The 19,028-nt window shown below is 52.4% G+C and overlaps 2 protein-coding genes across 2 annotated transcripts; both read right to left on the bottom strand.

The window, feature by feature from the left end:
- Positions 1 to 1,285: 1,285 nt before the first annotated feature.
- Positions 1,286 to 5,391, bottom strand: NEU1 (neuraminidase 1). Its single transcript, XM_055574628.1, has 6 exons — positions 4,986 to 5,391; positions 4,371 to 4,563; positions 3,407 to 3,669; positions 2,535 to 2,717; positions 2,133 to 2,355; positions 1,286 to 2,019 (listed from the first exon to the last, which is right to left on the bottom strand). The coding sequence occupies exons 1-6, from the start codon at positions 5,142 to 5,144 to the stop codon at positions 1,793 to 1,795; spliced, it is 1,248 nt and encodes a 415-aa protein (XP_055430603.1). The 5' UTR covers positions 5,145 to 5,391; the 3' UTR covers positions 1,286 to 1,792.
- A 159-nt stretch (positions 5,392 to 5,550) lies between these two features.
- On the bottom strand, positions 5,551 to 18,840 carry SLC44A4 (solute carrier family 44 member 4). The gene is made up of 21 exons (XM_055574629.1): positions 18,598 to 18,840; positions 16,673 to 16,721; positions 16,129 to 16,202; positions 15,913 to 15,991; positions 14,593 to 14,692; positions 14,384 to 14,509; positions 14,172 to 14,232; positions 12,686 to 12,770; positions 12,519 to 12,602; positions 11,999 to 12,234; positions 11,811 to 11,910; positions 11,261 to 11,353; positions 10,904 to 11,006; positions 7,655 to 7,905; positions 7,475 to 7,569; positions 7,260 to 7,363; positions 7,075 to 7,148; positions 6,783 to 6,853; positions 6,584 to 6,678; positions 6,374 to 6,458; positions 5,551 to 5,788 (listed from the first exon to the last, which is right to left on the bottom strand). Exons 1-21 carry the CDS (start codon positions 18,632 to 18,634, stop codon positions 5,667 to 5,669), a joined length of 2,124 nt encoding a protein of 707 aa, XP_055430604.1. The 5' UTR covers positions 18,635 to 18,840; the 3' UTR covers positions 5,551 to 5,666.
- Positions 18,841 to 19,028: the final 188 nt, after the last annotated feature.

The following is a 19,028-nucleotide window of genomic DNA, read 5'->3' on the forward strand; positions in this document are numbered from 1 at the left end:
GCCACTGCAATAGCATTATGGTTATGTAATAAAATGTAATAAAAAAAAGAATGAGATGCATACTTAAGAATGTAGGGGTGAAATGTCATGAGGTCTGGGATTTGTTTTAAAATACTTCAACAAAGGAAATAGACAAAAGGTTCAGACGATGCAACGTGGTAACATCTTGATTAACTGCTGAAACTGGATGTTGTGGTACTTGAGGTTCACTAAGCTATTTTCTCTAATTTTGTATTTTTGAAAATGTCTATAAAATGAAAAATCCAGTATTACATTGTTGACCACAAACTCTGGATAGAACATAACAAAATTACACCTTGTCTTTACACCCAGTAGGATATATTCTACTTCTTCCATCAGATAGAATAAATTATTCTAACATTTTCTTATAAATGCAGTTGAAAGTAAAAGATATCTCTAACTGCAAATGAATGCGGCCCTCGTCTCTTTATGATAAAGACATAAAGAATGTCTTGAGGACTTTCCTGATGGTGCAGTGGATAAGATCCCACCTGCCAATGCAGGGTACACTGGTCTGATTCCTGGTCCAGGAAGATTCCACATGCTGAGGAGCAACCAAGCGGTGCGTCATAACTACGGAGACTGAACTCTAGAGCCAGAGAGCCGCAACTACTGAAGCCCGAGTGCCTAGAGCCTGTCCTCCACAAGAGAAGCCACTACAACGAGAAGCCTGAGCACCACTAGGAAGAGTAAGTTCCACTCACCGCAACTAAAGAAAAGCCCACACAGCCACGACGACCCAGCACAGCCAAAAAAAAAAAAAAGTCCTGAACATTTCTACCATCTTATCCAGGCATTGCATTTTCTTTCCATACAGAGGAAAGCTGTGGCTGTCCCACTCAGCTACAGGCTCTTTTCACAGCATCTCCTCTAGGACGAAATGCTATTTTCACATGTAATTGCCACAGTGCTTATTTCTCTGCCAGGCTGGCCTGGGAGAAGCTTCTCACCTGCATTTTACACACCTTCTCCCTGCTTCATGGAGGATAGCTTCTCATCCCACCTTAGAATTACAATGCAGCTGGTTTTTAATTCTCTTACGAGGTTCCTCCTCCTACTCCTCATTACACCTGTGAAGAGCGAACTTCTTCTGTGATAGGAAAGAGTGTGAAGTCAAAAAGGAGGATTTGACTTGCCAGAGTCACAGATTTTCACAGTCAATAAGCACACTAGCTTCCTTCCCCAAGTTCACTCCCCATCCCACACGTGTGCACGGGGAAAACAGACACGAAGACGCGCAATGACAGAAACAGAGAGACACTGCAAATATTCATTCTCCTTCATTAAAAATGTTAAGTTACAAACATTTTGATTCATAAATAGTCAAAGTGCATGGTGCCCCTCATCCTTTCTTGAAGCCAAATGTCCTGCCCTCCTAGCACTTTTATCAACCCTCTCCAAAACCAGTATTTTACCCCAAAGAGGTAAGTCTTCCCCAGTTCCCTGAGTTCACATTTATTTAATGCTACAGGCCCACCTAGCCCTGCCCAAGAAAAGGACCAGTCATTGTCCCAGGAGGGCAGAAAGGGCAGGGGGGTGCACAATGTGGAAGGGAAGCGCTCCCAGGTGTGGGCAGCTCCTCCTGGGTGGGAGAAGCCAGGTTTTCAGTCTTAAAGGAATGATCTCCCTGTCAAAGATAAGTTGATTTTGCAAAAGGCTAGAGTTGAAAGGAAGGTAGAACTGTCCTCTAGGCTCTTCCAGCAGACCCTCTACAGACCTACGGTCCTGAGTCTCAGTTCAGGGCCCTCTGCCCCCATGGCAGGTGCACAGTTCACAGTGTTCCGTAGACGCTGACTTTGACCAGAGAGATGCTCTCCATGTACTGGTTCCGGCCTTTCTCATACAGGACGTAGAGCTGTGGGGCCTCGTCCTTCCCACCCACGTTGCCCTCCAGGGTGGTCAGCGATGAGTAGCCACTGGGCCCCGGCCACAGCTGGACCGTTTCCTTCCTCCAGGAGGTACCATTGCTGAAGCTCCAGCGCAGGGTCAGGTTCACTCCTGGGAACAGCAGCAGAGTCAGGGAGACGAAGGGCTTCCCTCCTGGACAAGGCGGCCTTCTTTCGGTCACAGGGGCTCCCCTGCCCACCCCACCCCACCTGGCATATACTCACGGAACTCTGGATGGGCTGGGTTGGAGAAGAAGACAATGCCGGAGCTGGTGGCTACAGCCCCTGCAGCTACCACAGGGTCCACGAGCTCCGTGTCAAAGGTCACATCCCGAGGCCTCAGGGTGTCACAGGCGTCGTAGCTGCGGAGGATGATGCGGCAATGGCAGTGGTAGTTGTTTTGGTTCCGCGCGTTGATGACGACTGAGCCGTCGGGGAGCTCGTAGGGCTGAGTGGAGAGAAGAGGGATTCAGGAAGACCCAGGGCAGGGGCAGGGCCCAGGGCCCCATCCCTGAGGGAGCAAGGCTGGCTGGCACAGAGCTGGGCAGCCAGACCCGGGGTCTGAGTAAAATGGGCTTCTGGAGGGCAGAGCAGGTCGGGCAGGTGGGGAACAGGTGAAATCCTCACCTGGCACTCATCAGGGTTGAAGTCGTTTTCCCGCTTGGGCTGGCCGTAGGGGATGCCACTGACCCCACCTCCGTAGCGCCAGGAGACACCGTGATCATCGCTGAGCAGGCAGAAAACCCCGTCCCGCTCCAGCGTTCCGTGGCCACACACGATAAGTCGGCCCTTCCGAGGCTCCCGCTGTTTCTGTGGGGAGAGGATCGGGATGCTGCAGACAGAGACACTGAGGAGGCTCAGAGGCAGGGACGGGGGACCCCTCACCTCCTAAGTTTGAGGATACACCCAGTACCCTTCTGTTCTGTCCTAGCTGTGGGTCCCGCAAGCCTTGCAAACACCCACTGACTGAATTTAGCTTTTGGCAGAATAAACTCCTTGGGGGCATACAGGGTATACTCTGGACAGGCTGTGCAAAGGACAAGGAGGCCCAGCCACAGGCATCAGATGGGAGCTTAAACCCAACCTGTGTTCATGGACCAAGCTGTGGCCCATGGCACAGGCTTGTGTCTGCCCAAATGAAGGAGTTTTTTTCCCTAATCTGCATGGGATTTTCTAATTTTTTTCTAATCTGTACATGGATTCAGTTCAGTTGTTTAGTCGTGTCCGACTCTCTGTGAGTCCGTGGACTGCAGCATGCCAGGGTTCATGGATTGTTACATGGTTTGGGGCAGCCCTGTGGACAACCCCCAGATGGAATGCCACTGGCAAAATTCCACCTTCCTTGGGTAGAACGTTCTTCCCAGGACGTCCCTTTCTTCCACGGAATCCCATCTAAGACAGAAAAATCTGACTTCACAGGATCTTGTCTTTGCGAGGGGGTCCGTTATGGGGCAGACTCTCTACAAAGCAGCTCCTTCCACCCATCTCAGGACAGAGACCTGAATGCCAGAGCCCGGTCCTGGGGCAAACATCTCGGTGCCTATATCCAGGGAGAGGTTCCGCGGTGAGCTCCAGGAAACACCATCATCCTTACTCCACACCAGCATGGTAGAGGCCACCTGGCAGCCAGCCTTATGAGCACAGAGGGAGTAGAAAAGGAAGACCACGCCTGTCGTCGTGTCGCTCACCACTGCCCCCAAGTTCAGCCCATCTGGGGTCTCCCCATCATCCACAATGAAAGCTGTCGGAGACCATGTGCTGCCTAAAGAAAAAAAGGAAGAGACCCAGGGTAAGCACTTTGAAGGTGCTCTTTCCACCACTCCCTGCCATTTTCACCTCCTGGCTAGGGACCCAAGGCTTTATGATGGCCCTGAGGCCTACAAGACCTGCCCTTCCTTACCTCTCTGACCTTCTACCTTTGTTCACTCCATCCAGCCACACAAACTCCTCATTCATTGAATATTTCCCTCCCTCCTTGGGGCATCTAAGCTGTTACACTGCTTAGCATGCTCTTTCTCAAGGCTCACTCACCTCCTCTGAGTCTGATAAAAGATCATGTACTTAACATTGCAGTCAGACTCTAGCCCTCTCCTTATCTCTTGCCCTATTTTGTATTTTTTCCACTGTATTTATTACTTCTCAACACAAAAAATACGTTTAGTTATTTATTATATATATTGTCTGTCTCCCCATTCCCTATCCCATGAAGGCAATGATTTTTGCTCTGTTTTGTTCATAACTGTATTCACAGAACCTAGAACAATGCCAAGTATATAGTAAGTGTTCAATAAATGTTTGAATGTATGCTCAAGTCCTTGGTGATATTAGTTTCCAGATCACTGTCCTGACACCTTCCCTCCTTTAGGTTCTCTCTACTTCTCAGGGATCGAGCAGCCCTAGGCCCCTAAAGGCAGGTCAAGCTCCCCACCCATCCAACCTCTTGTGACCCAGTCATCTTTATACCCTGGTCCATAGATCTCCGAAGAGCTATGAATTTAGCTCCTTTATCCGATGTCGACATTTTTCTGGCCTCAGCAAAGGCAAGGAGAGTGCCCTGAGGAGTGGTGGTGATGAGCGGGATTCGGAAAGTGTCCACGGAGCCGATTTGCTTCCCACTCACCCACAGAAGTTGCTCCATGGTCACAAGTGGATGAACCTAGGAAGAGGAAGGGTCAACAGAACAAAGGTGACTTTGGGTGAATGAAGAGAGGCTTGGAGTCAGATTTCTCTGGGAGAGGCTGAGTGATGGGGATCCGGTGTGCGAGCTGGGGTCCCAGAACTAAGGGGAACCCGAGGAGAGTTAGAGTGAAACTGGTGGCTCAGAGCGAGGAAGGGGCTACGACGGCAGAATGAGCCCTCAGGGACAGGGAGACCTCAAATGGGGAAGAAGCCTGAAAGAGGAGACTCAGAGGGAAAGAGGACAAGGACCCCGAGAGGGAAAGGTACTAGGAAAGGAGGAAACGGGGTCGGAGGGTTCCTTGGAGGAGAAAGCGATCAGTAGCCCCTGTCCCGGCGGGGACAACCGGGCACAGATAGCCCGCGTGGGTCGGGGACGGAGCTATGCGAATGGGGACCCACCAGACTGAAGTCATCCTTTGCTCCGGCCCCGACTCCGGCAGGAGACATCAGCATGAAGATCGCGGAAAATATCTGAACCCTACAGATTCCCCATAATCGCAGCATTCGCGGTCTCCTGAGTTTGCCCAAGGACACTATACTGGGTCCCTCTTCAGTCATCTCTCCCTCGCGGCGGTCACAACCCTGGCCCCCAGGACTTGGACGCGGGTTGGAATCGATCGACTAACCCCGGCCCTTTAAACGCTCAGATGTCTACCCCAAACCCGGCCCACACCCAGCCGCCTAGCCGCGCTTCCGCGACTCTAACTGGTCCTCACAGGACTCTGCACGTGACCTTCAGCGCTTCAGAGCCACTTCTTCCAATTGGCCATCTTTGAAGCCCTGGGGCGCGTGACCCGGGCGGAAACCGTATTGGATGGGGTGAAGAAGGGGGCTGGCATTACTCAGCAGAAGCCTTTTGATTGGTCAAGGGATCTGGGTTACGTCATGGGGGCGGGACCTACTTTAAAGAGCCGGCGAGGTTAAAAAGGCTGCATGTAATCATGGATGAAATAAAGTCCGAGAATTTTTGAGAAAACAAAATAGCAATTTTTTAATAAAATCTTTTTACTACAAAAGCGTGATCTGGAAGGCGGGAAGGCTGTACAGGCGGGAGACAGTCCAGGATCAGGGCTGCATCTCTCACTTCTTCCTCTTCTTGTCTCCCGGGGTCCCCTTGTTCTTCTTGCCCAGAATCTTCAGAAGGCTCTTGGACATGTAGTAGGGCCGGTCTGCTGAGCCATCATTCCGCTCCAAGTCTTCCACTAAGGCGCGACAGAGACCGTAAGAGCGAACCTTTGGGAACCAACCCCACTACCCGGGAAAATGAGGGACTAAGAGACAGCTGCCTGGTTTCCAGACTGCACCACCACCGGCTGGTTTGGGGCGCAGTTTTTGTAACCTATGTAATCGTGTCCTCATCTGTAAAGTAGGGTGAACGATACTATATTTCATAGCGTGATAAGGGTTAACGGAAAAAATACATGTCAGTTGCTTGACAGAGAGCCTGGTACACAGGAAACTCTGAATAAAGGCCCACAGTATGGTAAGGAACTCCCCACTCACTACAGCCACCTGCTGGGAAGTCTCCTGGGGCTAATTTCTTCTCTAGTTTTTCTCGGGAAGATACCAGAGGCCTCTGCCCTAGAATGCCCCTTCTCGGGAGAGCCCAGGAACCTGGGAGCGAATTCCCTCCGTTCTTCCCAAACACCTGCCCCGCGGATGTTAGAAGAGGCTCTGGCTCCTATAACTCACAAAGTCACTGTTTCTAGAAGCACCACATCTCCTAAAGAGCCTGAACGATCTTTTAAGCTGAGGAGAGGAGGTGGGGGGGCTGTCTTGTCACTCACAGAAACAGAGGAAGAGAGTGTCCACACACATTCCAAAAACACTGAAGAAGCCGCTGGCGATGAGGTAGGCCCCTAGGATGGAGACCTGGAAGACACAAGGCTCCTGATAGTGTTCCTTTGGAGAGTTGGAGAATGAGGTGGGGGCGGGGTGGAGGGGTGAGAGGATGAGAAGGTATGGAGTGGGGGTGGGGGTGGGAACGTGTCACTCACCATGATGGGCAGCCAGTAATAGTTGAGTTGAGGATTCTCAAAGTTTTTACCCAGACTAGGGATGCGACCCGTGAAGAAAAAGAAGGACAGGACCCCTATGGGAGAAATCTGGACGTCACTATCACTCCTCTGAGGTCACCTCTTAAACTGTCCAGCACCCCTGTCCTCTGTCCCTGTAACTCCCTTCCCTGGTCCTTACCTACACCTCCAACCACCAGCAGCTTCCCAAAGAACAGTAGCAGGTCTGTGACTTTGTCCAGGACGACCACCCTGTATAAGGTGTTGGAATAGGTTGGGGATAAGAGGCCTGCCTGGGCTGAGAATAGAACTGGCTGCATAATTTGCTGTGATAGATGCAAAATGAAAGCTGTTCACATTTCAAAATGGAGGTAGCAGAGATTAAACCAAGCTCAAGGCCCTTCTGAGCACAGCACACTTGTGGATGGGAGATGACAGGGGTGGGGTGGGGGGTGGGGTGGTGTCAGCCTGACCTGACAATGTTCCGCATGAGCAGCATGAAGGCGTTTTTGGCTGAGACACAGAAATTCTTCCCGTAGATGGCAATCTGGGTGAGGTGGCAATTTCAGAGTTAGCTGTGGTGAGCTCACCTGGGCCAGGGCGGGAGGTCAGGGTCAGGAGTGCCCAGAGCAAGGGGTTGCTCATGTAGTACACTCACCATGATGTATGCATTGCGGTTCAGGAACTTGATGAACTTTTCCAAACACCAGAGGCAGCACTTGAAGCAGCACAGGATACAGCGAGTCAATGGGTTCTGGGCTCCTGGGGGTAAGAAAGGCTCATGTTTGGTCACTGGCCCCTGATAGGCGCTCCTGCCCCATCAGGGATACAGCTGATTAGCCCAGCCTCGGCCAGCCCCCAGCCTCTGCTCACCTCTCAATTTGTGGTCAATGTATTCCAGGATGACCCGGGCTATCTGCACCAGGGTCAGGATGAGGGCTCCAAAGGCTAGTGATCCCGTGTGGTAACTGCAGGGAATTGGTGGTCAGAGGCAGCCCCAGGACCCCTGGGCCTCCTAGGTTCACAATTCCCATTCCTCTGCCCTGCACTTACCGGAGCGTGCGCAGGAAAGCAGAGCCCAGGGGAAAGGTAGGGATGTCCCGGGGCTTGTGGAAGGCCCAGTAAAAGGAAGCAAAGGCCCCAGCCAGGACACACTGGCCCAGGGCCAGTACCCAGTTGATGGTCCAGAATAGCCCCAGAACTGCATAGATTTGCAAGTTGAAGAGAGAACGCTGTGCCAGGCCTGTGGACTGGTAGCCCTGGAAGACGCACATCAGCCCGGGACAAGAGGAGTTCACTTGCTCCTGTGGAGGAGGGCAGAGGATGGAAACAGCCGTCCCAGAGCTGGGGAAGCCCGTTCCTTCCAGATTTATCTCTGGGTTCAGAGAGGGTTCAGCTTGCCTATTGTATGAGCATAATTTGCTTCCTTCAGTCTCCAGTCTCTGCAATAGCACAAGAGCTCCCAGGCTGTGCTGCTGTTGCGGCTCAGTTGTGTCTGGCTCTGTGACCTCGTGGACTGTAGCCCACCAGGCTCCTCTGTCCCTGGGATTTCCCAGGCACAAATACTGGAGTGGATTGCCTTTTCCTACTCCTGGGAATCTTCCTGACACAGAGATTGAATGCTTGTCCCTTGTATCTTGTGTGTTGGCAGGCAGCTTCTTTACCACTGCGCCACCTGAGAAGCCCTGTTGTTGTAACCAAGCCTTAATGGTATGGAAGCAGTGTGACCAGTGCCTAGCTCTCCCTTGGACTCCATCAGCTGTCCTCTTCCAAAGCAGCCTCTGCAACTTCAACCAAAACACTGTCTAGCAAAGTTGAACAGACTGGGTACCAGATGATACTAAGGAATTGTTCATTTTGCTTGGTGTGATAATGGTGTAATGGTTATGCTTTTTAAAAGTCCTTATCTGTTGAGATCCATCCTGATATATTTATTGATGAAATGGCACAGTGTTCAGAATTTGCCTCTTAAAGCTCCAGGAAAAAAAAAAAAATTGCAGGGGGTTGGGGAATGGGTGGGGAGACAGAAAAAGAACAGAAAGCTGAAGGTTATGGAATCTGAGTATGGGGATTCTCCATGTTTGTGTGTCTGCAAATGTCTCTAATAAAAAGTAAAAAACACAGACTTGTCTCCTAAAGCAAAGGTCCTAAAGTGGGACCTACTAAACTGCACATTAAAGGAAACTGTTGAAAAATGAAAAAAACAACCTACTGAATGGGAGAAAATTGCTAATCATCAGGGCACTACAAATCAAAACCACAATGAGATATCACGTCATACCTGTCGCAATGGCTGTCATCAAAAAGAATACAAGAGATGTTGGCAAGGATATGGAGAAAAGGAAACCCTTGTACACTGTTGATGGGAATGTAAATTGGTTCAGTCACTGTGGAAAACAGTGTGGGAAGTTTCTCAAAAAGCTAAAAATAGAACTACCATTATGACCCAGGAATTTCGCTTCTGGATATATACTACCTCTCAAAAAAAAAAAAAAAGAAAACAACCCACTAATTGGAAAAGATCCATGCTCTCCCAATGTTCATAACAGCATTATTTTCATTTGCCAAGGTGTGGAAGCAACCTAAATGTCCATCAACAGATGAATGGACAAAGATATGGTGTATATCAATATATACAATGAACTACTACTCTGCCATAAACAGGAACATTTGCAGCAACATGGATGGACTTGGAGGATGTTATGCTAAGTGAAATAAGTCAGACAGAGAAGGACAAATACTGTATGATATCACTTACATGTGGAATCTAAAAAATACAACCAACTAGTGAATATAACAAAAAGATGCAGACTCATAGAGGACAAACTAGTGGTTACCAGTGGGGAGAGGGGAGCTGGATGGGGCAATATAACTACTTGGTATAAAATAAGCTGCAAGGATATATTTACAGCATGGGGAATATAGCCAGTGTTTCATAATAACTGTAAAATGGGTGTGCCTTTTAAAAACTGTGAGTCACTATGCTATACACTTGTAACTTATATAATATTGTACATCAATGATACTTAAAAAAATCAAACAAACAAACTTCTCTTTCCACGGGACTTCCCTGGCAGTCCAGTGGTTAAGGCTCCATCCTTTCACTGCACGGGGCTTGAGTTCTATCCCTTGTCAGGGAACTAAGATCCCACATGCCACGTGATGCAGCAAAAAAAAAAAAACAAAAAACAAACCCAAATGTTTTTCCATAAAATGTGACAAAAATCTTGATAACTGTTGAAGCTGATTGTATGTTTGAAATGTTATAACAAGAGGGAAACTACTTTCCAGTTTTTATGTAATTGTGGGTTTGTGTCCGTTGCCCCCGCTAGGTCCTAAGCAGGTTGAAAGCAACAACTGCTTCATCTGGGGCTTTGTATAAGCAGTGCCTGGATTCTCCTAAGTGATCTCCCTCTCCTTTTTCAGAGTGCGGCAAATTGTGGGCGGGCTTCCCTGGTGGCTCAGGGGTAAAGAATCTGCTTGCCAATGCAGTAGACACAAGTTCCATCCCTGGGTCGGGAAGATCCCCTGGAGAAGGAAATGGCAACCCACTCCAGTATTCTTACCTGGGAAATTCCATGGATAGAACAGCCTGGTGGGCTACAGTCCATGGGGTCGAAAAGAGTGGGACACAACTGAGCAACTAAACAATGCCTGTGGGCACAGCCCATGGTCCCAGTTCTGATGCAGTGGCCACATGAAAGCTTTGACAGTAAATGCCCAGCAGTCCAGCCCCAGCTCCCTGGGAAGCTCACAGAGGAGAGTTTGGGGAAGCAGTTTCTCTCCCGGGCACCCAGGGAACCCACCTGCCTGTTGCCTAGAACAGTGTGTTCTGAGGAAGACTAAAATAACCTAAACAAAACCCACCTACAGATACCAGCTCTTACCAGGTGCCAGCCATTATGCTAGGCACTTTCATGTACCCAGTGTCCTTTCTCGGCTACCCTGAAGCACAGATATTAAGATTATCTCCATTTTACAGGTAAGTGAAGTGAGACAGAAAGGATGAAATGGTTAATGTTCCTCTGGGCAGAGAAGCATCCTGAGGAGGGAGGGCGGTGCTCTGGGATCTGCCTGCCCCAGGGCCTGGCGGCACAGCACGCCTCCTCTTCCAGCACAAGGGACGGGGGGAGGTGCTCCGTGGGAGATCTGGAGTCTGCTAGGGGCCTGCTGTGTGACCCTGGGTGAGCCCCTTGCCCTCTCTGGTCCTGTCTCCTCTGTACAATGAGGGGTTTGGACCACTTGACCTCTAAGGTCCCCTCAGCCCTCTTGACGCCCTCCACGACCCCCCCAGATCCTCACCATGGGGTCGCATGATGTATTCATGGGCACTTTCTCACAGCCGGGCAAACTGCTGTTGGGCGCCCAGAACATGTACTGGGGTTGCCCCGATGTGGCCAGGAATCCAGAGGGGAGTCAAAGAAAGCACGGTGACGGGGGGCCTCCACAGATCCCCTCCCCTCCTCAGCCACCCCTTCCCAGGCGCTTGAGCAGCTTGCTCACTGCACAGAGGGGCTGAAATTCAGCCTGTGCTTGCTCTTTCACAGCAGGGCTGTTTCTGCTGGGCAGAAGGGGTGCCTTCTTCCGATGGCACTAGTATTGCCCTGCCCCCAACCCCCAAGGGCTTCAGGAGGGGTGAGCCATGTGGGCAAAGGATACAGAGCGATTATAGCCCAGTAGGCAATGCAGACAAGTAGGAGGGCGAAGGTGACCAGTGGGTAGAACATGGTGGACATTATGTATCCTACAGCCCTGCAAGGGAGATGAGAGCAGTCCATCAGTCTACCCCCCTATCCACCCCATCCTCTCTTGGGGTTGACCCCGGCACAGGCCACACCTCTGCCCTCTCCGGAGCCTGCCCCATACCCCTAAGACTGGGCACATGGTAGGTGTTCACTGGAAGGACTGAATTGAATAAATCAGGCTCAAGAGAACTTTAGAGGAAACTAGAGTCACAGATGGAGAAGGCAATGGTACCTCACTCCAGTACTCTTGCCTGGAAAACCCCACGGACGGAGGAGCCTGGTGGGCTGCAGTCCATGGGGTCTCTAAGTCAGACATGACTGAGCGACTTCACTTTCACTTTTCACTTGTTAACTACCATGCTATGCTACCCCCTTTCCTCCACTGCCCTGCCACCTTTCCAGCGCTCCTTTTTCGGGTCCGCCCCTTTGCCCTCTGCCCTTTCTCCTTCCCAGGCAGGCCTGACCTGCTGGCCTCCTTCAGGAGGGCGATGGCGATGCAAATCCGCTGCCGCAGGAAGATGAGCATCAGCAGCAGGACGCCTTCGAGCACAGCCAGTATGATCACTGAGGGCAGACAGGGGGCAGAGGGGCCTGGGTCAGGGCCAGGGCAACTTTTGGGCAGCCAGTGGTTCACGGTAGGTGGGGCACTCACAGGCGGCTAGCCAGGTCTCCTGAACGTTTCTGTAGGCACTGAGGTCGGTGGTGAAGCCCAGCTGGGAGATGGAGGCGCCCTTGTCCCGCAGCACGCGGTATTCTTCCCAGCAGTGGTAGATGCCATACGCCAGCACGCCCAGCACCCCTATGATCAGCACAAACACCAGGGGCCCGGCCACCAGCCGTAGAAGCAGGATAAACAGCAGGCTTAGAACCAAAGCCACGCCTAGCGCACTGTGGGGAGGGAAACATAAGTGAGGGTCACCCCACATTGCTCGTATCTTTCCCTGTGTAAAGGCCCACAGATGTCTTTCCTCAAACCCCTAATGTCTCCAAATCAGAAGCACTTTACCCTCCACCCCCTTTTTCTTATAAATCCTATTGGACTTGGGATCCATTTGGACCCCTGGCTCCTCCTCCCCTGCCCAAAGATCCTGTTTCAGATAGTGGTCTAGGGGACAGAGAGGCACAGTGGGGAGAAAAGAAGGACAAGAGGGCAGAGGAACCTGGTGACTCACATAAGAATCCAATACCAGGACTGGGCAAAGTCTTCAAAGATCTTGACACTGATGTCACGGGCATTGAGGCTGTCGAGAAGACCACTATTGGAGAGAGACAGAGTCAGATGGGGCTGTGAGTGGAAAGGCGGGGTGGGACAGAGATGGAAGGGCAAGGGATTGCCCACCTGATGCTCTGGGAGATGGATGTGTTGGAGATCCCTGGGAGCTCAGGCACCGTACTATTGGTCCATGGGAAACAGCGCCCCAGAGCTGGAGGGAGAGAACCGGGGTCGGGGAGGGGGGTCCCACAGAGCTGACTTCAAAGTCTCTGGCCCCCCCCAGCCCTCCACCCCCAAACTGCTGCTAGGACAGGGTAGAGAAGGGCTCTGCACCCTGCAGAGGGCAGTTCTTGACTCCACAGCAGAAAGGGAGCTCCTGCCCCAAGGAGCCCAGTCCGGCTGCCTTCACTGTCTCTTCATGCCCCTTCCCCCATTCCCTGCCACTGCCTGGGTTAGACCCTCCTGCCTCTTGCAGCACCTCCACTCCCACCCCTGCCATCCTTCAATTAAACCTCTGCTAGAGTGCCTGAGAGACACGGCACAGCCGGGACCTGGCATTCCAGGCTCTCACTCTGCTAGACGCCCTACCCTGGAGAGTGTCCACTTTTGACGTTCAGGCTGTGAGTCCCCATCGTCTAAGCCCAGCCCCTTTCCTCTCCCCTCTGTTCCTTCGCTCTCCCTCCTCTAGAAATTCCATCCATTATGCCACCTTCAGCTCCATCTTCATCTCCCCTCCTCCAGGAAGCCTTCTCACCCCGCGCCCACCCCTTTCCTCTGGCACCTATTACGTGCCTACAAAGCCATTTATCACCACCCTCACAACAGCTTTGTCATGCTTTCTTTGGCATTTACATTCTAAAGATAAGAAAACAAGGCTCAGAGAGGCTGAGTCATTTACCTAAGACCACACACCTGGAAAGTGCTAGAAATCAAACCCAGATCTATCTGATTCTGGAGCACTCATTTGGAGATACTTCCTATTGCACACACTGAGAGTTGGATATCTTTTCTCATGCTATAGTTAAAAAAAATTTTTTTTCCTATACTTTCCATGAGGTTTGCAGGATCTTAGCTCCCTGGCCTGGGATCCAACCCGTGGCCCCTCCAGTGGAAACACAGAGCCCTAACCATTGGGCCACCAGGGAATTCCCCTCAATTTTCTTTCTTTTTTTTTTTTCCTGTTAAAAATAACATTCACTATTGGGGGGGGAAAAAAAATCAACCATGATCCCATCACCAGACACAGTCCCTTTAACATTTGGGTGAACGTCCTTCCAGTCATTTCCTGTGCCTGCACGTAAATGCACATGTGTACATTCACCCATGTATGTTCTCATGGGAATCTCATGCAATTGCTTTGTGAACACCTCTGATCTCAGCACCTAGGAAGCAGTTTTCATCTTCACTTCATCTGTCCCTGGAGACTGGCATGCAGCAGGTGCATAATAAGCACTGGTGATCTGACTCCAGGATGATCAGCAGAGGAAAAAAAACAAAGACCTGATGCCTGTTCCTATTTTGTTACAGAGCAGCTGTGTGACTTGACTCTGAGCCTGGTTTCCTCAAAAACCTAGGACTGGATGTTGTCTGAGAGAGGAATGTGGCTTCTCACCTGGAGTGGAAGGCAGGAGGAAACTGGGGCAGAGCTCCTGTTGCAGGCTTTGGAGTACTTGCTGGAGGCAGGGGAAGACAGACAGACACACAGACACAGAGCAGGATGAAGGAAGGAGTCATCTCCTTTCTCCCACCATGATCATCTCCCCCTCCCCCTCCCATCTTCCCTTATTATGGACGCTCCCTGGTGATGTTGGGGGCAGCCCTCACCATGTTCCCAGGCACCCCTGGCAGACAGAAATTCCTATTTGCTGCATAGAAGACCTGTTCGACCGTCTGTGAGAACTGTCCCGGTTCCACGGTCCATGAGGCCTCTGGGCAGGAGGATACACACACCTGGGGGCAGAAAGCATGCTGAGGGGCTGGTACCCAGACCCTGGGGGGAGGTCGGGGGACAGATGCAGGCCCCAGACTCTGACCTGGGGCGTGGGGCACTTCAGGCCATTCTGGGCGATCGCGATGATGTTAGCGTTTAGGACGCAGCTGAAGATGTTGAAGTATAGGAGATATGGTTTCTCTCTGTAGGAGAGAAGGAAACATGCATCAGCGCTTGGTCAAGCTCAGGGAGAGAGAAGGACTGCCAGGGCTGTACCTCCAGATGTGGCCAGTGTGACCCAGACACGCACCACCCAGCTCCTGACCCCAGGAAGCTCAGCCCAGCTGGGGAGGTGTGGGAGACACCTGAGAGTTTCCCAAAGGAACTCAGCATTGCCACTGCTAACAGATGGTTAAGAGCTTGAACTCTGGAGCCAGATCATCACCCAACTTTATGACCCTAACCACTCACCACCTCATTTCCATCAGATGTGAAATGATAGTACCTGCCTCACAAGGTTGAAATGAGTTTGTGTGTGTAAAGTACACTGCCTGCCTGGAACATAGTCAATGCCATATGAATGTTAGTGTTTGTTTTTTTTTTTTTTTAATATTTATATATTTATTTATTTGGCTGTGCTGGATCTTCATTGCAGTTATACAGGATCTGTGATTGTGGCATGTGAATTCTTAGCTATGGCATGTGGGATCTGGTTTCCTGACCAGGGATCAAAACTCGGCCCCCTGCATTGAGAGCATGGAGTCTTAGCCACTGGATCACCAAGGAAGTCCCAGCAGCTTCACTATGTATCAAGCGTCTACTGTATGCTGGGACTGATAGTGTTGCTTCTGGAATCATCCTTGTGTTTCAGAAGAGGAACTCCAAGTTCAGAGAGGTTGAGTCTCTTGCCAGAGATCACAGACCAGAACTTAGTGCAGATGGAGATGAAAATGCCCGTCTCTGAACTCTAAAACCCACGCACTCAACCATGACTCTGCTACTGCTGCTGCTAAGTCACTTCAGTCGTGTCCGACTCTGTGCGACCCCATAGACGGCAGCCCACCAGGCTCCCCCGCCCCTGGGATTCTCCAGGCAAGAACACGGGAGTGGGTCGCCATTTCCTTCTCCAATGCATGAAAGTGAAAAGTCAAAGTGAAGTCGCTCAGTCGTGTCCAACTCTTCGCAATCCCATGGACTGCAGCCTACCAGGCTCCTCCGTCCATGGGATTTTCCAGGCATGAGTACTGGAGTGGGGTGCCATTGCCTTCTCCAAACCATGACTCTGCTGCCTCCCAATTCTGGGTGTCTGGGAAGCCACTGGCCAGCAGTGGGGGCTGTTCTACATGGTGAGATTCAGGGAAGCTGAGGTGGAGTGGTCCTCTGTCCATCTCCTGTTGCACCTCCCTCCTGTCTTCATACTCACTTGTTTTCCCCGATCCCGCAATAGGCCCCCGTGGAGTTCCTGGGGTAGAGGACTTGTTTGGGGTCTCCGTACACCCAGGCTGCAGATAGAGACATGCAGATAAATCACCAGCAGCGGGGCACACGGACTTAAGAGGGAACAGCCATGGAACGGTCCCTCCCTGGGACAGTAATGTCCCCCAGCCACTGCCCCAGCTCTGCCCAGCCAGAAACTCACCCAAGATCCCCACGGCGATGTAACCCAGAATGAAAAGGAAGAAGAGCACACAGCAGATGATATCTGTGCAGCTCCTGGGGGAGAAATGAGGGAGACACCTGGAGAGGGGGTGCTGGGGTAGGGGGAGCATGGTCTGGAGGAGTCATGCTTTGGAGAGTTGGGGGGATGCTAGAAAGTAGGCATGGGTAGGTTTCATTTTACAACTTTTTTTTTTTTTTTAAGAAAAATCTTTTCCTGGATGGGTAAACTTTCTTCTGAGTTTTAACACAGGAAAGGGCACAATTCAGAAGTGCTCAGCTGGGTGAATCTTCCCAAAGGACACTTGCCCGTGTAGCTAGCTCCCAGCTGAAGACACAGAATATCACCAGCAGCCCAGAAGGCCCCTTGGGCCCCTCCACCCATGACAGTTTCCCCAGGGCCACCACTCTCCTGGGGCAGGAGTTTTTCCTCCCACAAGATTCTTAACAATATTCCAGTATATAGAAAGCAAAACCAAGACCCTGTCCACCCCCCTGTCCCCACCAGCACAGTGCCCAGAACTTACCTGTTCCTGATGGGGCCTCGAAAGGAGGGGTCATATTTGGCTGGTTTCCCTGAAGGGCAGGGGGAGGAGTGTGGGGAGTAAGACATTGAGAGGCATCTCTTTCCCCCAATTTCTAGTCTCTCCAAACCCCTCCCCACAGCAGGATCTACCCTAAGCCCTGTCCTAGGGCACTCAGGAATTTGGAGGGAGAAAGAGAAGGGCAGGGCTGGCAGGAGGGGAGAGCAGAGAACAGGGAGGGTGGGATCCAGGCTTGCTCAGCAACTTTGCTGCTCCCGGTGAACTCCAACCAGGAGGCCTTGGAGGTAGGGGGGAAGGGCGGCCTTTTATGGGTCATTTATGCTCACACCTCAAGGCTCTTCACCTCCTTCCTCCACCCTGGTTCCTTTCTCCCGAGTCTCTTCTCTGGCTGGGACGTGGGATTCTGTGTTCAATCATCTCAGTCGCTCTCACATCCCAGTCCTTGTCCCTTCCCCTCTCTGTACCCCCACTCAGGGTGGGCACAGTCCCTTCCATGTCTGCCCCAGCCCTTCCTTCCACTCTCTGGCCCCAGGCTGTGGGGAAAGAAGCTGGAGCCAAAGGCATCAATTCCTGTAGGACCTGGAGAGGGAGGAGACCCACCCCCAGCGCTGTAGACCTCCTGCCCTGAAGGGACCTTAGTCCCCAGCTGCCGCCAGTCTCCTCTCCGGGGGAGCGGTCAGGCTGACACCTGAGCCGGCAGTTGAGATTGCTGTGGCCACAAGTCCTGTTCCTGGTCCTCCCTGAGTACACACGGGGAGGAGGTGGGGCCAGGCTGCCAGGGTCCCATGTGGGACACAGGGGTGGGTAAGAATCTGGGAAGGGGTGTGGCTCCTTCTCCCAGGTGACCTGGACTCTGTCCCTCCGTGGTTCTGGGACATGATGTCAATGATTGACCCAAAACCTCTCCAGGAAGTCTATGGGGCGTCCCCACTGCTCCCTCCCCTACCTCCCTTCTGACCAAGCCTTGCCTCGGGGAGGTCCCTCCCTTGGGGTTCCCTCCTTGCCGGACCAGGGCAGGCCCCTGAACCCCAAGGACTCTCTGCAGGCAGGCCCTCAGCCCTCACTGCACACAGGGATCCCAGAAGCTGGTCCCCGTTTCCTCTCCCTGCAGATTCCCCCACCCTGCCCCCACACTAATCCCTGGGACCCCTGGGGCAGGCTCCCAGCCTTTGTTCCTCACAGACACTCTGGAGACAAGCGGCCTCCTTCCTCCCCAGGCCTTACCCTTCACAGGAACCCCAGCAGGCCGCTGCCTCTTTCCTCTGGGCTCCCTCCTAACAGGGATCCTGGAGGCAGGCCCCCAGCCCCCTCTCCACCAACATCTGCAGCTCCAACTCCTTACAGGGGCCCTCAGCAGAACCCACTCCCCCTGCCATTCCTCACAGACCCTGGCAGGCAGACCCCAACACCTTTCCCCTCTCGGAGACTCAAGAGTCCCGGCTGAAACATCCCCTCTTCTCGGGGACCCCAGCTGTTCCTCCCCACAGCAGCACAGAGCCTGGCTCACTCCTCCAGCCCCTGAGCTCCTTCCCCTGCTCAGGACCCTGACCCTGACTCCTTCAGGCTTCATTTCCGAGGGCCCTACTCCGAGGAGGCCCCGGAATCCAGGCGTGACATTACCCTCTGCTCCCAGGGACTCCAGCCTCCCTCCTCATGGAGATCACAGCTTCACTCCTCAAAGGCTCCCAGCAATGGTCCAGTCCCTGAACCCCATACTCCTCCAAGAACCCTGACGCTATCTTCTTTCTTCCATCATCTGTTTCCTGGGTCCTCCCCTTGGGGACCACGACTGCCCTCAGCTCCTCTCCTTGGGGTCAACCCAGCCACCATTTCCAGAGCAGGCCTCCCCTCCCTGACCGGCTCCGGGCCCCTACCCCAGCCTCACCGCCCCCAGCCCTCCGCCTCACCGTAGGCCTCCTTGTCCTGGTCCTGTTTTCCCCCCATGGCTCAGTCTCCCGGAGTGATTGGAGCCCGGGAGACCTGGCGGCTCACCTGCCACCAGCCCCGCCCTCTGCACACGTCACAGCCCCTCCCCTGCCTGTGGTCCCCGACACACTCCAGTTCCTCCTGGACTCAGCTGAGCGCTGAAGCTGGAGTGCAGGAAGGAAAGCCTGGGATGTGGGTCAGGTCAGGGCTCATGGACCATGGCCTGAGGAACTCACACACTCTTAAGAAAATCCTTTAGAATTCTGTAAACTACTTCCAACTGTAATATAGCCACACCCGCACCCTCCTACCGGAAATGTGGAGATGAGACCTACCCTAGACTCTGCCCCACAGTAATCCCCACAACCTTCCCCTGGAGGGCTATCCACACCGGCCACACCTGCCCAGCCCC

Source organism: Bubalus kerabau, chromosome 3, assembly GCF_029407905.1.
Source record: "Bubalus kerabau isolate K-KA32 ecotype Philippines breed swamp buffalo chromosome 3, PCC_UOA_SB_1v2, whole genome shotgun sequence".
NCBI classification, from domain to species: Eukaryota; Metazoa; Chordata; class Mammalia; order Artiodactyla; family Bovidae; genus Bubalus; species Bubalus kerabau.